Source organism: Macrotis lagotis, chromosome X, assembly GCF_037893015.1.
Source record: "Macrotis lagotis isolate mMagLag1 chromosome X, bilby.v1.9.chrom.fasta, whole genome shotgun sequence".
Lineage (NCBI taxonomy): Eukaryota > Metazoa > Chordata > Mammalia > Peramelemorphia > Peramelidae > Macrotis > Macrotis lagotis.
The window spans coordinates 688904508-688926020 of NC_133666.1; the positions used below are offsets into that span (position 1 = coordinate 688904508).

The 21513-nt window shown below is 48.4% G+C and overlaps 1 protein-coding gene across 2 annotated transcripts in view; it reads right to left on the minus strand.

Annotated features, from left to right (window-relative positions):
- Positions 1–1065: 1065 nt before the first annotated feature.
- Positions 1066–21513, minus strand: part of TTC28 (tetratricopeptide repeat domain 28) — a 430887-nt gene continuing 410439 nt past the window's right edge. The window contains exons 15-22 of one of the 2 annotated variants that reach the window (XM_074206222.1): positions 19414–20134; positions 17833–17957; positions 16845–17076; positions 15665–15741; positions 13891–13914; positions 12590–12719; positions 7650–7757; positions 1066–7149 (exon numbers count right to left, since the gene is read on the minus strand). In XM_074206222.1, coding sequence (XP_074062323.1) covers positions 5534–7149; positions 7650–7757; positions 12590–12719; positions 13891–13914; positions 15665–15741; positions 16845–17076; positions 17833–17957; positions 19414–20134 — 3033 coding nt within the window. In that variant the 3' untranslated portion in view covers positions 1066–5533. The remainder of the gene's footprint in view (positions 7150–7649; positions 7758–12589; positions 12720–13890; positions 13915–15664; positions 15742–16844; positions 17077–17832; positions 17958–19413; positions 20135–21513) is intronic. The other variant, XM_074206223.1, reaches the window with a different exon arrangement.

Sequence of the window (21513 nt, forward strand, 5' to 3'; positions counted from 1 at the left end):
CAAGGTAGGGTGCCACAAATCTTAAAAACAAACAAATGCAATTCTTCAAAAGACCCGTGAATCCAACAACATGGCAGCCTTGAGCAATCCAAAGCCCAGTTCCTGAGTGGAGAGGGTCAATGAAGTTTTATCTCTCAGCAGCCATTCTCCCTAAGTTTACCTAAGCTGGTCCATGGATATGAGGATTCAGTGACATTCAAAGCACTTTAGAAGACTGAGCTCTGGTGCAGGTGCATCCACAGTGGTGGTTTTCCAAGTCTGTGCTTTGTTGGAAGAGTCTTGGGAATGTGGCACCACCTTCATGTCAAGGCGAGGCATTGGAATAAAACCCTAGTGGAGGAAATCATAAATATGAAAGAGACCACAGGACAGGTGCCGATAATGGTACTGACCAGTGTCTAGAGGGAATGATAGGATTCTAGTGAGCAGGAATGAGACCATTTTGACTGAGCAAAAATAAGGAGGTGGGAAAGATGGGGTATATTTGGAAACCCCTGAGGAGTCTTTATTTCTTTCATGTTTATTTTGTATTAACAGAAGCTCACATTTCTATAGGGCTTCATGATTTACAAAAGAATCCTCATGGCCCCATGAGGTTTATCTTTTGAAGCAGAAACCCTATTCCCAAGGAAATTTACTCTGGGAATTTGAATGACTTAATATGGTGATGATATTCTGAATCTGTTATTTTTTTATTTGGCAATTTACTTTTTATGGTGTTTGTCTACATAGCTTTAAGTTGCTTTTGAATCAAACCCCATTTCCATATCGTTGAATTTTCCAATTGTTGCCTTTGTGATGCCTCATTGTACATATGCAAAATACTATGATCCACAAAACAGGAAATAAAATTGTTTCTATTTGTAAGAAAGAATTCTTCATCATAAAACCATCTCCTAATTTAGCTTGAGAATAATAATAAAAAAATGGATTCATACAACTCTAAGTACTTATACTTTAGCAGATAAATATTGTCTAGATCTATAAAGCATGAGTTCCTGATTCTTGGCTTTTAACATCCTTCCTCATTTACCTATATCCCAAACTTAACATCCACGGCCTCTCTGGGCAGACCCTCTCCTTGGGACCAAACTGATCTGCTTCCCCAAGCACTGCCATCTTGGTTTGGAATATTTTATGGCAGAATGTCTGGGCTGGTCTCCCCCACTCATCTAAATCATAGCCTTCCTTCAAGGCTCAGCTCTGATCTCAACTTTTCCATGAAAATACACTTTCCCATCTAGTTGCAGGAGCCTAATTGCTCTTTCCTTGAAGCCCCAAAAGAACTTGTCATCAGGATCTTCCATCAGGCTCCTGATGCTGGCATGTAATGAAAACAAGGGGAGACCCCATCCTTCCACCAGTCTCTCAGCAGGAACAGTGATACCTTCAGAACATATCAGGAATTCAAATTTCTATTTATGATGTTAGAAAAAGACAGCTCTAGGAGTGGTATTAGTTCAGTTTTAAATATTCTTTGACAGAGGTCAAATGCTTTAATGCAAAGGAAGAATCAAAGAAGAGACTTAAGAGTTGGCATCAGTGCTTGAAGGCTCATCTGATACTGTTGGCCACTCAGAGAATCATCTAGAACTCTGGAGAACATGCAGAGGATGACATAATATGACAATGGAAACTGAGAGAGTTCATGCTTTTAATAGACACGGAAATCACAAAGGGAGAAGGCCAAATGCCTTAGCAATTTCAATAAAAATATGAAATTCTTTTTACATGGTAAATTTCATAATATAAAAAGTGTAATGTTGTCTGAAAACACAGAGTGTCATTTACAAAAAAAAAGTCCACGCAGGCCAAACATGGCTAACACTGCATACAAGGAGGGGCTGCTACCTGGGGGACACATCTGGAGGACTACAGTTGACCAGTGATCATCCTTGAGTTGAACATCTTTGAAGGATCTGGCAAAAACAAGGGCTCAGTTCACAAACCACATGTACAGTCTCTTTAGACAAAACAGCAAAGTGGGGTATGAATGTAATTCCACTTCCACTTTTCTCCTACTTACTAAAAACATTCCTGATGATTACTTCAACCTGAACCGAAAACAGTTCTCTTTGTGGGTTTTGGGTAGACGGGGTAGATGGGGAGACTGATGGGAGACAGAGGACGCCTACCCGATTCATTGCCTATTCACAGGGGGAGGCACCTGTACCCGGGCAGTCGTCACTGTGGGCCATTTATTAAATTAGGGGGTGAGGAGAGAAATCTGTCACTGAGATACATTGGTCTGAATCAAGTGAGGTGGTTTTTATTTTTTATTTTGGGGAGCTAATCAAAAATCACCAGAGTCACAAGATCATTTACTTATCATATGTAGAAAAACAAAGGTGGAACAGCAAGTCTAAGAGTCTTACTGTCTCAAGTTTGTCTCGGGGCTAAGCTTATCAGGAGGAGCAGACCTACATTGCTTATTATATTCGGTGGTAATATAATTTTCAATTGGCAGAGGAATATTTCAGGAAGGGCATTTCACCTTGCTGGCTTTGAACAAACATACAAACAAACAAACCCCGTGATTCACAAAATGGGAAATAAAACTCTTTCTGTGAATTTTGGGGACTCAAATCTGGCACCTGTCACATGAATGAGGGAAGGAGATGGATGAGGGAAGGGGAAGGCAAGGGGACTACTCTCCACATGGGAAAATGTGGGTTCGGAATTGACATGAATGCCAGTCAATCATATACAGAGTATGACAATGTCAAACATTAGTCATGGAAATCCAACTCCCAAATCTGGCTTTAAGCTTCATTCTGATAGAGTTCATTTTCCTTTACACACAACCATCTTTGCCAAATCTTCATGCTGTCTAAATTGCATACTTCATCCCTAGCTGATTTTATATTAGCAACTCAACTGTGTTCTGTAGCTTTATACTTATTTTGACCAGTGTAAAATCTCTGGGAAGGAAGCTCTATAAAGGGAGAGAAATGGCTCCGATTCTGTGGTATTATCTGGAAATATTCCCATTCTTCTTTCACGACTTTGAATTTCACACACATCTGAAGTTTTCATCAAAAAGGGACAAAAAGTTGCATATACCATTTTGGCTACTAAACATGAAAATAGTCCACATAAATGGGAATGCTGCCCAGGACATGGCCTCACAAATAAGTTATGACTTAAAAACAGGGCTCTTAGCTGGCTAGGTTATCATAAGGTATTATTTCCATTGGAAACAGCTGTAGCAGTCATGGGCATTCACCCAGATGGCCTGTCCCTTCTTAGATAAGAGATTTTGAGCCGGGAGGGGGCAGTGACTGTTCCTTATTTTGGTGCTGAGTCCATGGCTTAGGGAAGAGTGGGCAACAACAGCGTTGTGAGGGAATTGGCCATATGACAAAACACCCAAGGGCAATCTCTCTCTTTTTACTTCCAGGCTAATTTTTTTTGATGTTTTAGATCTCATTTTTCTTTTTTGACCAAATATGCAGTGCTGCAGATTTGGCTTTCATCTGTGGCTGGAGTTTTTATTATCACTGAAAATCATCCCCACCAGCCTCATCTGTTGCTTGAGTCCTTACAAAACAAGGGCCTTCAAATCTGAGGATTTAGAGTTGACATGGCTACAATGGTTTTTAAATGTAAAAAACCCCAACCTACATGGATTATGTTCAGGAAGAGAATTTAAAATGATTAACTCTCTACCTTGTACTTCTCTGACACATTTCTTCGGAAGATTTCCTAGTGTGAAAAATATGAATTAGACCAATATTATTCCATCCATTTTGCAAATGGATAAAATGAGGCACAGTCAGGTTAAGTGGCTTGTTTGTGAGCATAAAGTGATTTAGTGCGAGAAGTGAAGGTAGTACCCAGGCATCTCAACTTGAGTCTGCCATCCACCTAGCATGGTGTTTCTGCATCTGTCAGGGGTGATGGCATCCAACATTTTTGGGGTAAGGCCCATAGAGAATGACCATGGTGGGATTTTAACTTCTGTTAGCATATTTAAATTCTCTAACTCAACACTACATTGACATGATGATTTGGGGGCATTTCTTTTCTTGACAAATGTATACAATCTAGAGCTAATCTCCCCTTCAGTAGGGCACTTCTTCTCTCTTCCAATGGTGACCCTGGAAATTTGTGGCCTGAGTTACAGAAATGCTCTGCCCCATCTTTCTCTCCTGCTCCTCTTTCCTGCCATGTTCTAATGGATGTGCCAGCTAGAGGCACATCTCATGGGCATTCAAACAGATGAGTCTCCTGCCCGTGGGGCAGAGGACCTCTCTTGGGAAAGAGGGAGATGAGTCTTCCACTGCAGTCCAATCTACACTGCATGAATCATGAACGTGTCAATGGATGGGATTTTGAGAGATTTTGGACCTGGAAAAATGAGACTTTGCTGAGGCCAGGGAGAGAGAGGGAGAGAGAGAGAGAGAGAGAGAGAGAGAGAGAGAGAGAGAGAGAGAGAGAGAGGAGTGTTAGAATGGGGGGCAAGGGCTGGAATGCCACACTCCTCTGGTGACACCTACTGAGTCAAACAACTTACTTTTGCTTCTAACAAAATAGAGGAATTCAAACCACTTTTCTGCCAAACTTGGCCACTACCTATTGATGAGCATCAGAATTTTTAGACACATTTTAGAAAACGTTTTGAGTGTTAAAAAACAACAGTGTTGTATAAATGTAAAGTGTTATCATCATTAATAATAAAACCAAGTTGTTTCTAGTTACCCAAGTATAAAAAGGCCCAAAATGTTTTTAAAAGCATAAAAGTTGCATTTTTTTCATCATATTTGCATAGCTCTAAAATGCCTGGAGAAGGTTGATTCTTGAATTTTGAGAAAATTCAAGTTTGGCTGACATTGGGACCCAAAGGGACATTTTTAGAGAGAATTAGTAACTGACAAAAGTTCAGAGTGGAAGCACAGTTTTAACCTGAATTATTGCATTGTTGCTGTGAAATTACAAGACTATGAGACCCAAACTTCTATAATTTAATTACAAATCATTGGCATCTTCTTACCGTAATTCTATTTTTGGCTAATATAACACTTTCATGTAGGCTTTGACTAAGAAAAATTTTATATATACCACTTCTGCCAGCACCTGGAGGCCTTAAAAAAATCTATCTGTATTTGTGTACAAAAGGTATGTATGGCATATATACCTCTTAGCAAAATAGGTGCTCCCTTTCCTCTCCCCTCCCACCCCAGAGCATGAACAAGTTCTGTATAAAAATCCTCCTGCAGAATCAGATCAAGGATGAGAATCAGCAAGTTCCAAGGTTGCCATTTGGTGAAAGGTGTGGAGACTCTTCCCTAGGCTCCCCTACCCTGGCAGCCCAGTCCATCCTGGCCTTAGGTGGCTCGGGAGCTGAAGGGAGGGCAGGGGTCCCAGGAATCGGCTGTGTGGCCTGGGGAGTGTGATATGCAGTGCCCATCACAGAGCTGATGGGTCTTTAGCAAAACTGGCTGGTGAGCCACTTGAACAAGGCAAGTAGGCAGAAGCGAATCCAAGGCCCTCCACAGGATTGTAACTGGAGTTGACTGATGTGAAAGATAGTTTAACATTTGGAGGAAGGGAAAAACCTCCCAGGAGAGAGGAATTTGTAGCCATTGCCCGACGGCAGTCTCAAGGGGCGCAGGGCCCCTGGCACAGCGGGCACTGGGGAGGAGGTCAGGGAGGCGGCATCTGGGCGTCTGTGCCCATTGGGAGGGTTCACGGCTGGAGGTGCTGGGGTAGGCTGCAGGGACAGTTCTTTCAGCTCCAGCTTGTCCACCATGCCCTCCTCTTTTTTGTGGTGGCGGGGGGACAGATTGAGCAGATTCAGCACGTCCCGTTTGGAAGTCATGGTGCCTGGTGCCCCGCGGAAGATCTTCACGGGGCCCGGGGGAGGCTGGGGGGCACTCTGCCAGAACATCTTCAGGTTGTGGATGGCCTGCACCTTCTCGTCGATGGCTGACATCTTCAGCTTGTCCAGATCGGGGGCATCGGCCGGGCTGGAGCGGGCTGACCCTGCTGACGAGTAGGACAGGGCTGGTGAAGGGGCGCTGCCAGCCGGTGACTGATGCCCCGAGCTGGGTGACTTGGAAATGTGGGCACTGTAGGGAGAGCTGGGGTACTTTAACTTAAAGTGAGGCTGGTCCGTCAAGGAGCTAGGGGAGTCTGTGCTGGGCGAGGGCCGGCCACTGTGCTGGCTGGTGCCTTCCTTGGCTGACGTTTCTGAGGTGGTCGGGCTGTTGTAGCCTGAGCTCACCTTCTGGAGGGAAGAGCTCCTTGTGGGGGGCTTGGGCCTCCCGGTCACCGGGGAGGATCTCTGGCTCCTTTGGCTGGAGAGTAGAGGCCGGCTGAAGGCGCTGGTCTCCGAAGCTCGGAACGTACAAGGAGCAGTGGTTGGCATGGAAGGCCCCTCTTCGGGATGGGCACTTGGGGGGACCTGGGGGCCGCTCCGCTGGAGGCGTTCCACAGCAAGCAAGTGACTCTGGGTCTCCTCCAGAATTTTCTGGGCCAGTTCTTGTGGGTCAAGGTTTGGGTGGTTTTCTTCTTGGGATTTAACAGTACTATCGGTTTCAGTGCTAGACTGGTCAGATTCTCCAGTATCCGAACTTGCAAGTTTTCCAACTTTTTGGAAAGGTGAGTTTGGACTGGGAATAAGAGTCATCTTAACGGGAGAATTGGGGGTACTTATGCTCCCTTTGGAGCTGACAGATATTTTAATGGCCCCAGGAGCCCCAGCTTTGGATGGTTTGGGATCCGGAGAAAATCTCACTTTGACATTTTCCTGGTAAGTTGCCAAAGGCTCATTGCTAATGATGGAAAACCCTTCATATTCTTCTTCCTCTTTGTTGGTCGGAGCACTGGTCTGTGGAGACAGCTGGCTTCTTGGTGCCGAAGGCCGCTGAGAGGAGGAGTTTCTGGACTTGTCACCGTCCTGTCTCCCTCTGGACACGACACCTTCTAGTGTTCCTTCATGCTTGGAAACAAAACTCATGGAAGAGGCGATGGAGCTCAGACTGTACACAGAAATAGCATCTGATGCAACACTCTCTGGGCACGTTGGGGAAAATGGAGGGTTTGGATACCCCAAGGGAGCCTGGTTGGAGATGGACTGAGCAGATGCTAGAGACTCCAGCGATGAAGAACTGTCAAGACTAAGGCGTTTGGGGAGCTCTGTGGAATCTAAATAAAACCAGTAGTCTGTTAGAATCAGAAGCCTCAACCCAAGCTAAAATTTAAGACTAAACTGGGAACCCTGATGGATTTTCTTTCATTCTAATAAGCAATATGTGTGTGGGGGGGCATATATATATATATATATATATATATATATACTATATGTTATATAGTATATATATATAAATAATATATATACTACATTATATATACAGGCCATATATATATATAATATATTCAGTGTATATTATATACAATAAAGAAGACAGTAAGAAATAAAAGAAATGCTTACTCTACAACTTTTGAAAAAATACAAGCACTTATGAAATTGCATTTAAAATTTACAGAAGGATATATTCTAAAGAATAAATCAGGATCCATGCCAGAAATAGTCCCTGATGTTTGATCCTTAGGACCACGAACATGTTTAGATGGTCAAAAGAGAATGTAACTTAGCCGCACGTGACGTGGGCTCAGCCTCTTGTGCAGGTGGGATCTCATCTTACCAAAGAGAGACAGCAGGGACTGGAGAGCAAAATGGATGGTTCGTCGATTTGCTTGTTTTCCAGTTTTCAGAATCACCTCTTCCTGACCAACTTCACAGAGGTCAAAACCTAAAGGAAGAGATAGTTCAGAAATCCATGTCTACAGGGAAGGTTCTATATCTCAATGGGGGCTTGTGAGAAGCAAGTCTTCTTACAGTTTCCCTAAGAACCTGTCTCACCAAGCTGTCACCCTGTTCATCATCTACTCCAACCCCACTTTCTTGGGCTTTCACCTTCACTGTGCTCCTAACTTAGGATTTACCTAAATCAAAGTGAAAAATGATAGCTGTCCCCTCTTTCATTTTTCTTAGGGCATATGGAAATTCTGGTCCAAAAAGCTAAAGAGGAGCTGTCTACTTTATCCATAGCAAATACACAATGGACTTTTCTCTTCTCCCTGGGGATACCATTTTCATTGGATAACCTCACTGAGGCCACAGGTCAATTCTACTTCTGTCCTTCTCTTGAACCAAGTACAATTTCCTAGTCTGAAACCCAGAAGCTATGGGAACACAATTACAAAATATTTTTCACGCAGATAAAGTCAGAGATAAACAATTGGAAAACGTTAGACTGAGCAAATATAATAAAAAATGAAATTTTATCCAAATTAAATTACTTATTCAGTGCCATACCAATCAAACTACCAAAAAACTATTTTACGGAGCTAGGAAAAAAAAAGTAACAAAATTCATCTGGAGCAATAAAAGGTCAAGAATAACAAGAAAATTTATGAAAAAAATGCTTAATGGCCTAGCAGTACCAGATCTAAAACTATACTATAAAACAGCAGTCCTCAAAGCTGCCTGGTACTGGTTAAGAAATAGAGTAATGAAGCAGTGAATTAGGGTAGGTACAAAAGAAACAGTAGTAAATGACTATAGTAAACCTATAGTAAATGCTTGACAAATCCAAAGACATGAGTTTCTTGGATAAGAACTATTTGCCAAAATCTGCTGGGAAAATTGGAAAATAGTATAGCAAAAACTAAGGATAGACCCACATCTCATACCCTATACCAAAATAAGGTCAAAATGACACAGGATTTAGACATAAGGGGTGATACCATAGAGCAATTAAGAGAACAAGAAATACTCCGCCTGTTGGATCAATGGAAAGAGGAAAGATTTATTATCAAACAAGTAATGGAGAACATTATAAATTACAAAATGTATGATTTTGCTTATATTAAAATTAACAAAAGGTTTTACATAAATAAAACCAATGCAGCCAAGACTAGAAAGAAAATAGAAAGTGGGAAACAATTTTCATAGTTAGTGTTTCTAATAAAGGTCTCATTTCTAAAATAGATAGAAAATTGAACCAATTCTCCTCATCTATAACTTCACATAGTTGTAAATATTAAAATATTTTAAAATAATAGGATTGAGGGGGTGGCTAGATGGTGCAGTGGATAGAGCACTGGCCCTGGAGTCAGGAGTACCTGAGTTCAAATCCGGTCTCAGACACTTAATGATTACCTAGCTGTGTGGCCTTGGGCAAGCCACTTAACCCCCTTGCCTTGCAGAGAGAGAGAGAGAGAGAGAGAGAGAGAGAGAGAGAGAGAGAGACAGAGAGAGAGACAGAGAGAGACACAGAGAGACACAGAGAAAGAGTCAAGAGCAGAGACAGAGACAGAAAGTCAGAGATCAACAGAGATAGAGACTGAGAGACTGAGAGAGGGACAGAGAAGGACAGAGAAAACATATACGTGAAAAGCCCAGGCATCCAAAAAATACTGTACTAAAACCCAGGAGTGGCCAATGATAGATGTAGCGGTTTTCTTGTCCCAGGCTCCCCTCATCCACTCATTGAGTGCAGGTCAGAGGGTGAAGGCTGGACTAGTTGGGAAATGAGCAGCCCGCCAGCTGGAGCTACACAATCTAAGCCTCAAAGACTGTCTGGGACTGAATTGTCCTGAACTGTCTATCCCTGTCTCATCTAGTGAGGGATTTCATGACTCAGAGTTTACAGAAAGATGTAAACAAGAAAATCATGATGGTTGTTGTTTGTTTTTTCCTCTTAAGCCTGCAAGGTCCTAGACTAGAGAAACAGGGCTGGTCCCTGGACACTAGGGTTCATCCCAGTAGCTACCTGGGGCACTGGTTGCTATGAGACGTTTTCCTATGTGAGTGTGAGAATAAACAAACCCTAAAATCTATAGAAAAGTGTCACGAAATTGGATTAAAACAAGAATAACCATCAACAGTGCAAGGGCTAGGCCTCAAGAAAGGGAGGGAAGAGGGAAAGTTGAGGGATGACCAATGATCAGAACGAAGTGACCACTTCCATCAGAATCCATTGCCTTGGCTGCCCTGCCCCAAGAGAATTAAACTTCGGGCTTTTTTATATCATCTGATGCAAGAGTCTGAGGAAGGAATATTTATTTTTCTGTGCCCTGAAACCATCCTGTGAAATCTGTTGTATTCACAGAGGGGGAAACGTTCACCCTGAATCTGAAGTGGGTCCGGTCTGTGACTCTGGAGATGTGTGGGAATGGGAGGGCTTTCTCTTTTGTTTAGTTCTGAGGGATGGAGGAGATCCCTGACTGATGAGCTAGAAAGGATTTTACAGAAGAGGAAACTGAGGCCCCTAAGGTTTTGTGAATTTTCCAAAATCCTTCAGGCAGAAAATGGTGTCACAGCTGAGATTCAACCTTGGGACTCCTGACTCCAAATGTAGTATTCTCTCCACTAGATTATGCATCCAGAGCCAACCTTCCTTCTAAGCCCTTTGGCCTGATCCTGGAGCTAATACATGAATCCCCCCCCACCCCATGACTTCCTCATTTGCTTAAATAGTCCCAGAGAAGAAGGTTCAGTATTTCAGCTTTAGAGGGCCTCCCCTGAGTCCATCAAGTATAAGAAAATATTCTTTACAATATCCCCAACAACTATCACCTGTCATCTTCTTGAAGATCTCTGCTATGGAGGACGTTACAATCTCCTAAGTGGCCCACTTCACTTGGACTACTCTAATTGTTAGAAAATGTTGCCCGACTTCAAACCTAAATTTGTCTCTTTATAGCTTCTACTCGTGACTCCTGGCCCTGGCCTGGGGGGGACAAGCCTAAGAACAAGTCCTCCTAATTATCCTCCCTCCATTCCCCCCCCCCCCCCCGTCTTCTCTTCACCAAACTAAGCCTGAATGTCTCCATTTTCTTCAACTGGTCCATATGTGGCCTTATGCCATTGTGGACTCTGCTTTAGACAAGCTCCACCCATATGGTGCCTGGAATGGCAAGACATCTGTTGCTTGCCCAGTCCTGACATGAGGCTTCTCAGCAACTTGAGCAGAAGCTTCTTGGAGCTGTCATTTCACGTGACTGAGCTACATCTAGCTTGTGATCCACTGAAGTTCCCAGATCTTCAGATGAACTATTGTCTAGTCACTCCTTCATCATGTAGCACTTGTGAAGTTAAGTGACTTGAAATGTATACCAAATAAATTTTGTATTACTAAACTCAGCTCTCCAGTGTAGCGTGTTGGTCTGGGATGTCTAAAGGGCCACCAGGGGTACAGGGATCCCTGAGAGCCAAGATCAATTCTTTAATTACATCCTTGACTCATGGATAGACTGAAGATGTCTTCAAACCTTTTACAAGGTCATCAAAGGCGCTCTCTTTCCATCCAGCTTGACGACAAACTTTTTGTTAAACCTTATTGTCACATTACTGCCCCCTGGGATGAACGAGGCCATGGCAGATCCACCTGGGGCCATCTGATCAGCTCTTCCCAATCCACTATAACTCACTAACTCATGAATTAAAATCTCCTCATTCTATGTCTGGACAGTTCAAATGGTTAAGAAGACTGGCTTGATGGTGTGTGGAGCTGTTAGCCACAGTCACACAAGATCAGAAACCACTAAAGATGACAATGTGGAGAAGTGAGTACAAGAAGCTAGTGTTGCCCTTGGTCAATGAAAAGCAGCATTCTATAGAGAGACTTAGGGTGAGGAAGACCTAGCCTCTAATACTTCTTAACCTATATCTCTCTGAGTCTCAGTTTCTCCATCTGTAACATACCCTTAGTACCTGCCTCAGAGGGTTGACATGACCCTTAGATGGGGTAAGATATGTAACACATTTTTCAAAATTTATATTTTCATTGTTAATTTTAATAATACCTGTCATTATTATTACTGGTCTTTAGAAATCCTTAGGAAGACCTTAGAAACCAGTTCAACATCCTTATCTATTTAAAAAGAGGGAGTTCTTTAGGAGGCCCAAAGAGACAAGCCCACACAGGGATTTTTTCAGGTGTGAGCAGGTGCTCTTTGTCCATCCTTTTCTAATGAGTTAACAGGAAAATGAGAAGAAGTGATTCTCTGGCACTATCAGGGAAGCTAATATGCTTATGGTTCACTGCAGACCTCCGCGGGGGGGGATGCACCTCTAGGCCAAGAGAATTGTGTCCGACTTCTACTACCCCAAAATGCAGCAAATGTTTCTGAGAGAATAAGTGAAAAAAAAAGAGAAATTCATTGGAGCAAAATCAGGGGCTTGGAGGGGGGCGTTGACTGAATCTTCAGAATCACAGAATGGGAATTTTTAAACAAAGCTTCAATACCCCAAGATAATATTGAGAAGAAATGTTCAGTCATTTTTCAGTCATGTCCAACTCTTTGCGAACCCATTCTAGGTTTTCTTGCCAGAGATACTGCAGTGGTCTGCCATTTCCTTCTCTGGCTCATTTTATGGATGAGGAAACTGAGGCAGGCAGGGTGAAGTGACTTGCCTGGGGTCCCCCAGCTAGGCTCGATTTAAACTCAGGAAGAGGAGTTCTTTCTGATTTCAGGCCTCACACCCTACAATATCTAGTATCTCTTAGGTAAAGGCAAGAGAGGAAGCAACTAGAAACTGAGGAATGACAACTAAAGGAGGAAACTGTTTTCTTACCTAGGGCTGCCAGGAACTCATGACAGCCCGGGAGTCGCCAGAGCTGGACGCTGATGGAGACTTGGATTGGAGCCGAGGCAAAATCCTGTTCCTTCTCTCCGGCTTGGAGCTGGACCAAGACCTGGTGGAGCTGGGAGACAAGGGAGAGGCGTCAATGCTGGCCATCCTTCGAAGACTCACCATTCCCTGGGTCCCCCCCCCCCCCAACCATTTCTCAGCAGAACTGCTATCAACTGTTTTCATCACCATTGCAGTGACAACAAGACTAGCCACACTGGGCATGGGGATGGCATCTTTAAAAAGCCCGGCCAAAGAGAGAGCCCTAGGAGCCAGGAGACATGGGCTTGAGGCCATACACCCACTGGCCTCTGAAGCAATGATGGCTGACATGGATGTGGGGTCTTGTGGTTTTCTCATGTCATCTCTATCGACACCCAGGGAAGGATGGTGCTGTGACCATCCTCTGCTGGGGCGGTGAGATGAAGGGGCTGCTCTGAGGCTGGCCAGGAGCAGCAGGGTAAGGCTGGCTCCCATGCTTCTGGGAGGAAGTCGGGTCTCCAGCTCTAGGCTCACCCCCTCTGATGGACAAGGAGGATTCAGAGAAACACGGCAAGTCAGACAGTAGCAGAACCCTGAAGCTGCCGGGCCCAAGAGGAAGAAATGTCAAAGGGGAGCCGAAAGCCCCAACACCTGGGGACAGCCATCAGCGTGAGGAGCTCTGGGCAGGAGACCAGAGCCAGGGAAGGCCAGGGATGGTCTTGTTGGATTCCTAGAGCTGATAGGAATAGGTAGGAATGAAGAACTCTTATTTCAGAAATTCTGGATTGGATTAGACTAAAAGTTCGAGTCCCCTGAAGATTTGCATGGAGCTCGGCAATCGAATCAGAGAGAGACTAAAGAGGAACAGAGGAGGAGCAGATGGTGAAGCGCAAAGGGGAAATTGAGCCAGGAAAGGCCTCGGGGATGGGCTTTGGTTTCTCGCCTGACACCCCTCACAATGGGGAGTCCTGACATTCTCGTGTCCTGTCACCCTTTGGTCTGGAGAAGCCTCCAGTCCTTCTTGGAAGGTCTGGTGCCTCCATTCTGTATGGAAACCGAGGCTCCCTTTCAGGGTGAAGTGAAAACAAAGATGTTTCCTTCCCATCCCAGCTCCTGGCTGTCTGGGAGTCTGAGGAGCCCATAATAGAGGTCCTGCTCACTAGAGGTTAATGCCCGCTGGCAAATGCCTCCCAGAGGTCACCTGGGGGTGGAGGGTTCTTGGGCTCACCTGAGTCACAGCTGCTACACAGAGGAGTACTCACCATTCCAACCATATTTTTAACAGCCTTCAGCCAGCAGATTATAAGAGAAGGAAAGAGAAATGAGAGAAAGAAAGGGAGAAAGAGAGAGAGAGAGAGAGAAAGAAGGTAGTTTAGACTCAAGCATAGGTGGTTGCGCCACATGAATTGCCCATTGTCATTTGCAAGCTCCAGGTTGGGCCTACAGACTAGCAGCCACATCACAGCATCACAGGGGAGGGAGACAGAGTCAGGAGGGACGAAACAGGGATGTGAGCAGCCAGATTGGGAAGCTTTGCCTCTTGGGAGTGGTCCAAAGCCCCCCCCCCACCTGGCTGCCCCTACCTCCCACCCACTGTTCTCCAGAGGGGTCTGGGCAGGCTTGAAGGGGACCCAGGGGAAGAGTGGGGAGATTTTCAAGCTGGTCTAACAATGACTCTAGAGACACTGGGGACAGGTCAGCCAGCTGACCCTTGGAGCAGAGCCCCAGTCAGACCCCCAGGGGTGGGGGGTGGGGCCCAGGCAGAAGGTCTTGAGCTTCCCAAGGGGAGTCCTTGGGCCACTTGAGTTCTTCTCTGGAACCCAGTTTCCAGACTTTTCCCAGGGCGTCTCCTCCAACTTCCACCCCATCCCAGTAGCCCCTTCTCTCCTGGGTGCCGTAAGGAAAGCAGATGCCACGAGCCAGCCAAAAGGTGGGAAGGAGCGCAACTTCAGAAGGTGCCTCTGAAGACGCAGAGAAAGCCAGCAAGCTGGGCTGGGGGTCATGGTGAGCCTCCAAGCCATCCCTGGTAGAAGAAAGTCCAGGGAGGCCAATGGACTTCAGAGGGAGCTCCTGGACCAAAGAGTGCTATCTCCACACAGAAAAGGAGCCTGGCCAGCCCAGGAGGACAAGGGACAATGGGAGGGAGGGTTGTGGTTGTGGCTTTGTTTGGGTTTCCTCAAGTTTCCCCATTTTGGGGTTAGAACCAACGATGGCCGGGAGACACTGCCTATCTTTAGACACTGCCTTGCTTGTGACTGTCAGAGTCTTATGGCTTCTGGGAACGAGGGCCTCAGCCTGGGTGTGTGTGCGTGAGTTTGCGTGAGCATGAGTGTAAATGTGTGTGTGAGTAGAAATGTGTAGATGAGTATGAGAATAAGAACATGAGTGTGAGTGTAAGTGAATAAGAGTCTGAGTGGGAGTGGGCCAGGGCCACCAGGGAGGACTGGTCCCAGGGAAAGTCCAGCTGAGGGACCTCCAGAAGTGGAGAGCTTCGTCCCCAGAATCATCTCCTCCCCACCCCCCCAGGACCCCAGCCAAGGCCTCCTTTGCCAGGTGGACACAGTGAGGTTGCGCTGGGTCCCACAGCTGCGTCCTGTGCAGGCCACTTGGCACGGAGCGCTTTGGGCCGACCATGGCTCCTTAGTCCTATAAGCTGATCCTGATCCCAAGTTTCTGGTGGGTGAGGTGGGGCAGCGAGGGAGGTAAATAAAATCAGGGAATGGGGGGACCCTGAGGTCTTGGAGCCCCTCTTCTGAAGGTGCCAGCTGAAGGAATTGTCCTTCACAGAAGAGATTCTGGTTTTCACCAAGAACTGTGGGATCCAGTAGTAATGTGCCCCCCCCACCATCCCTGGCCCTACTCGTATCCTCTCAGGTCAAGGTGAGGGTGGTCCCCCCAGGGTCACAGCCTGCCCCACTCCCATTCCCTTCTGCGCCATGCCTGGTGCTTACAGGGACCACCATTCAGGGTGACATCACTCCCGCCTCTCTCCCCCAACCCCCAGTCTCCTGCACTGCCCGGGCTCTGCCCACTTACCCGGCTGATAAGTTGTTCTCCGGCTTCCGAGGTAGTGATGAGCTTGCATAGTGCTTGGAGGGCAGGGGCTGGCAAGCCTACAAGGATCAGACAACAAGGCTCCATGGGAGGGCTGCCCTGGTGAGGTGGGTACCCCAGAGGGCAGTGCCCAGGACCAGAGCAGCTTGGGGGGTGAGTGGATAGAGCATTTTCATTATTGGAAAATGGGGGGTAGCCAGGTGGTGTAGTGGATAGAGCACAGGCCCTGGAGGCAGGAGTTCAAATCCGTCCTCAGACACTTAATAATAATTCCCTAGCTGTGTGATCTTGGCCAAGTCACTTAAGCTTAGCAAAAACTAAAAAAAAAAAAAAATAATGAGCCAGTGGTTCCCTAATTAGCATCTGCACTGACTGTGGTGGGGGTCCCAGGGGTCCAGGGCTGGCTGTTCCTCAGTGGGCTCCAGAGCATTCTGGACCCTCTTAGGTCTCAGCATTCTTCTTCAAGGCGTCACCATGCTGGGAGGGAGCTGACCTGGGGCCAAGCCGGCTGCAGCCCCCCAGGCTCTGATCCAGCAGCTCCTCCAGACTGGGCAGAAGGTGACACACAAATAAAAAGGAGGCCACCCAGGCACGGGCTCCCTTGTGCGCCCAAGGGCGCAGGGGAGATCAGTGGGGGAAGCTGAATCCAAACTCCCATCTACCCCTTGCTCTTCCCCCACACCTCAAGAGGTGACCTTCTGTTAGAGGGACAAGGGGAAGTGCCTCGGGGGGGCAGAGAGCCAGTCCCTCAGGGTGGCCGGAACATAGAGTGAAGGAAGTAAGGTGGGAAAGCCTGGAGCCCAGGGGTTTGTCTCCCCACCTCCTTAGGACCCTGGACCCTGCCTCCAAACCCAGGGGAGCCACTAGGAAGAGTCTTCCAGGCCCATGGCCCCAAATCAACAACTCAGTACATGCTAAAGGAAGCAGAGCCTGCCCCCAGGAGCCTTCATTCTGTGGGGCGCAGAACACGTCTATAAAGTCAATACCATACAGAGGCTTGTTTTGAGGGGAGGAAGATGGAGAGCTAGGGGTGAGCCACGGGGTTCCCAGGTTTGAGGGTACCTTTCACCCTGGGACCCAGAGGCCCCCTTGACCTTGCTGCTTCCCCTGCCCTCTTTAGTGGGGGGGTCTCCATTGCCCCCAACCAGCACCCCCTTCTTACCCAGCAGAGACTGGATGGTGGTGCTGCACTGCTGGAGCCTCTCGCCAGGGTCCGAAGTGGGGAAAAAGACGGCTGCGGGCAGGCCGCTGGCAGGGGGGTCCAGTCTGAAGCCCACGGCAGTGAGCAGCGCCTGCCAGCCGGGGATGCCCCCCACCTTGTTCTCCACGCTCTGCTGGGAGGTGTACATGGCATTGCGCTGCCCATTCTGGATACGCTGCAGAGACTTCTCCACCTGGGGGGCAGAGCAGGGTGGGCATGGGTGGGGGGCTTCTGCCAGCGGGGCCCCCCACTACCTAGGGAGAGGTAGCACCTGCCATCTGACACACAGTAGGTGCTTAATCAAGGCTCATTGGAGGCCCCCTGGTGCCGGAGCTTGTCCTGAGGGTTTTGGGCTGGGAAGGGGAGCAAGCGGCAGCTTCCCTGGACACAAAGGTGACATTCATGGGGATGGGGGGATGAGATGAACCCCTCATTCACCCTGGACACCCAGTGCTGTCACTTTCTGGCAGGGAAGGGGGCTGCCTGACCCACATCTGTGGACTCAGGTCTGGGGCCTCCCATGGCTGGGGGCATCTGGAGCAGGAACTTTGGGAAGCATCTGGCCTTGGGCATTCCCTCCTTGAATGTCCACAAGCAAGTGAGGGACTTCCACTCTTGGAACTTTTATTTCCACATCTGGAAATTTCAGAGAGTGGGGGAAGAAGCACCAACCATCGGGCAAGGGGGGCCCTGGGAGGTGAGGGGCACTGAAGCCAAAGGAAAGTCTCTACTCTAGGGTATGGAATGGGAGGACTCAGGGAGGGGAGCCTTCCTGGAGGCTTGGATTTGGGGCTGCCCCTTTCTCTTTGGGGGGAGATGAAGCCCTCCAGTCTTCTTTCACTGGCACCTTCCATGGCAATGCCTGCTGTGCCCGTGTGGCATCCATGGGCCCGGTCCCCAGCCCCGGCCTTCCTGAGGCCCCAGAGCTTCCCCAGGGAAGCTCACTCACCAGGTGGAGCAGCACCCGGAGCGCATCTCGGGCTCGCTCTGGGTGCTGGAGAATCTCCGTCAGGGCCTGGCCGATGAGGGACGAGGGGCTGTTCAACTTCACGTCGCTGCCAATGAGCAGGAAACCTGTACAGGGCATGGGGAGAGCCGTAAGCCCCCTTGGTCACCTCAGAAGCACCTGCCCTAAGCCTCGTCACCCTACTCCCCCCAATCTCTCCAGTCCATTATTTGGTCATCCCCATTTGCCTAACGCCTCAGACAAGGCCCAGGGGACCATGCTCTTGGAGGAAATGGAGCAGGACACCTCAGAAAGGGCAGGGGGCACTGCTAAGCCACCCCAGCCCATCTGAGGAGTCCAGCCTCTTGGCCCCTTGCACCCACCATGGGCAGCACCTTTGTGCCCACCCTTGGGACTCATCCCTTGTAGTTTGGAAACTCTGGGAGAGGTTTTTCCTCCAGGGCGCCGTCCCCCTGTCACTGCAGATACTGGGCTTGGGGAGTGGGCTGGTGGGCCAGGCCTCTGTTCCCTCCACTGGATGAGCTAGCTTTCCATGGGGTCTCATGGGAACCTCATAGAGTGCTGGATAAATGCCAGCTGTTATCATCATCATTATTATAAGCATTATCATTATTATTATCTTCCTCAACATCCCGGCACATTGCAACCTTCTGGTTGTTAGAACGTGTCGTCATAACAAGACCACTCATGCCGCCTGCCCCGGGTGGAACACCTGTGGATGGTCGAGCTGGCCAGGGTGGCTTCCCACCTAACTTATCTTGTGGTGGTCTCATTTCCAAAGTATGGGCTTTGAGTGGAACACCAGAATCTCCCTTGGTTGGGGACAGATTTACGTCCACCCCCCAGTCAGAAATAACCTCTCCAGGAGGGTCTGAGTCTGAGGAACACACCGGGTGGCCTCCTGCCTTGCTCTGCCTTGGGAAGACCCATCTGGGCTACTCCTACCCCCGACCCTTGGGTCTGAGGCTGCTCTGTCTCCATTCTGCTCAGCGGGGCCTGCTCTGAGGAATACAGCTCCCAGAGGTCTCCCCCTTGGGCTGTCCTGCTCTAAGCTCCCAGGTGAGGCAGGTAGAGGGGAGAGGGTGGGAGACATGGGGGGGGGAGGGATGGAGACATCCGTGGTTCTGGAAGGCATCTGGGCCTCTCTAGGTCTTGAGTCAGAAGACTGGCTCTAGGTCCTGGTTCCAGGATGAACTTGGGAAAATCAGAGCCTCTTGGACCCTCCATTTCTTCATGGCTAGAACAGGACCCCTTAAGACTAGTTGCATGGTCCAGTGATGCCCCATCTGTAAAGGTGCCATGCAAAGGGAGGGGGGGGCTTTATAATGATGCTAAGAACCAGGGGTGAGGAGTGACCCAGATTGGCCACGGGCTGTCTCAAAGGCAGAGGGAGGGTCTGGAGTTCACCAGGACTCTGCCCCAGAGGAAGTATGCTCTTTGTGCTGCTCAAAAATCTGCTCATTGACTTGAAATCCAAAAATTGTTGATTTGCCTCCTGCCCTCTGTCCTCCCTGTGCCCTGCCCAGAGGCCCAAGGCCAGGCCCAGGATCCGGCCCCTCCTACCTGCCCAGTTGGAGGGGTGGGAGAACTGCTTGCTGCTCTGCACCCCCTTCATGGCTTCGCCCAGGGCAGCACTGGCCCGCAGTCCATTCAGCAGGGAGGAGTAGAAGGCCTGGATCAGCATCTTGGAGGCGGCCACTGGGACCGGCCACAGGGACACCAGGACACACTGGGCTCCTGCCGCCAGGAAGGCCCGGGTCAGGCCTATGACCCCATCAGCCGTGATCCTGCTGCTGGCCTCCTGATAGGAGCCCAGGACCACCAGCTTCCCAGGAAGCCGCAGGTCCAGGATATCGGCAGCCGTGAGCAGGAACTCCTGCAACGGTGGACAGTCGGAGATGCTTTCGGCATCGCTGGCATCGTCCTGCATCCTCAGGGACTCAGGGATCGTGTAGGGGTTCCCGAAGGAGCTCCTGCTGCCCCCGGGGGGGCTGTCGGTGTTGGGGGTGAGCACCAGGGCCGACAGTTTCCAGGAGATGTGGGTGGCGAAGTGGACGCATTCAGCCTGGCTCAGGGCGCTCATGACCCTCTCCTTGGTGGCCACCTGGCCCACCAGAGGCTGGCAGCCCAGCAGCTCCGACACCATGTAGGCTTCCTCTTCTGCGGATGGGACGGGGCCCCACAGCCAGCGGTCCATGACGGCCGAGGGCAGCTTGGGATTCCCAATGACGGCTGCCATCGAGGCTGAACTGGAGGGAGCCGGTGTGCTCTTCCTTAGCTGAGACTGGGAGGAGAAAGGACCCTAGTTGGTGCCCACCAGAGAGAAGACTTGGCTCCCCCCGCCTGCTTCTTCTCATTCCCGAGTCATCCTCCACACAACTGCTAAAAGAAGCATCCTGAGGCCTATGCCCAGACACCGGCCCTTCTCTGCCAAAGTCTGCGGCAGCTCGCTGGTGCCCCTCTCCCTAGCCAGGCTTGTGGCAACCAATCCTCTCAGAGACTGCCCATTCCAACTGTTGCAAAACTCACCATTTCCTCTTGGATCTCTCTCCTTTTGCCTAAGCCATCCCCCATGGCTGGGATCCTTCCTTTTCTTCTCCCCTTTCTCCTTTCCTCTACTTCTTCTTTCTTCTTTCTTCTTTCTCTCTCTCTCTCTGCCTGTTGGTCTGTCTCGACTCTCTCATTCTTTCTTTCTCTCTTTCCTTCCTTTCTCCCTCCCTCCCTCTTTCTTTTCTCTTCTCTCTTTCTTCCTTTTCTCTCTCCTCCCTCCCTCCCTCCCTCCCCTTCTTTCTTTCTTCTCTCTCTCTCTCTCTCTCTCTCTCTCTCTCTCTCTCTCTCTCTCTCTCTCTCTCCCTCCCTCCCTCCCTCTCTATACTTTCTTCCCAGAGAACAAGAAACAAGTTGATTCAGTAATAACTGGCACATGATTCGCCCCTTGGGTAACTTCCACACCAATGTTTAAGTTGGCATATCTGCTTCCCATGACTATGGAAATCCTCATGACTGACATGAGTAGTAACATTGCTATTTGCTATAGTTTATTCATAAGAGAAGATGCCCAACTGTGAGACAGAAACATCCAAGGTGGTCAATCAGACATTTATTAATTATGTGACCCCCCCCAACAAGTCCATCACCTCCCTGGACCTCAGTTTTCTCAATTGTCCAAGAAGGGGGCCTTCAAAGTCCCTCCTACCTCTGGGATCCTAAAACGGGCTCAATGAGAGCACCTCCTTCACTGGGATGTTTTTGGGATTAAAATAAGAGACACATATATTTTGTAACCCTGAAAGTGCCACATTGATGTAATTTCTTTATAAGTATTATGCAGATGTGACTCAGTTAACATCATAAAAACAATCAGTAAAAATGACATTCCCTCAAAAAATGGTGACCTAAACATGGTGCTCTTAAAAAAATGCATTTCCACTGAGCTGTCCATCATGGGCCTCAGGATCCAGGGGATCCCCCTTTCCCTACCACCTTTACTATCCACCAGGCCCCGACCCATCTGTGAGAGGGGAGGGGGCAGAATCATTTATGGGAACACCTTAGTAACTCCAGGATGGCTTGTCGGACAGGACCCAGGACTTCCATGGGTCCCTCTCCAAGCTGGGGACGGGATGCATAGGTCCAGGGAGTAAAGATGGTTTGGGTCCTGTA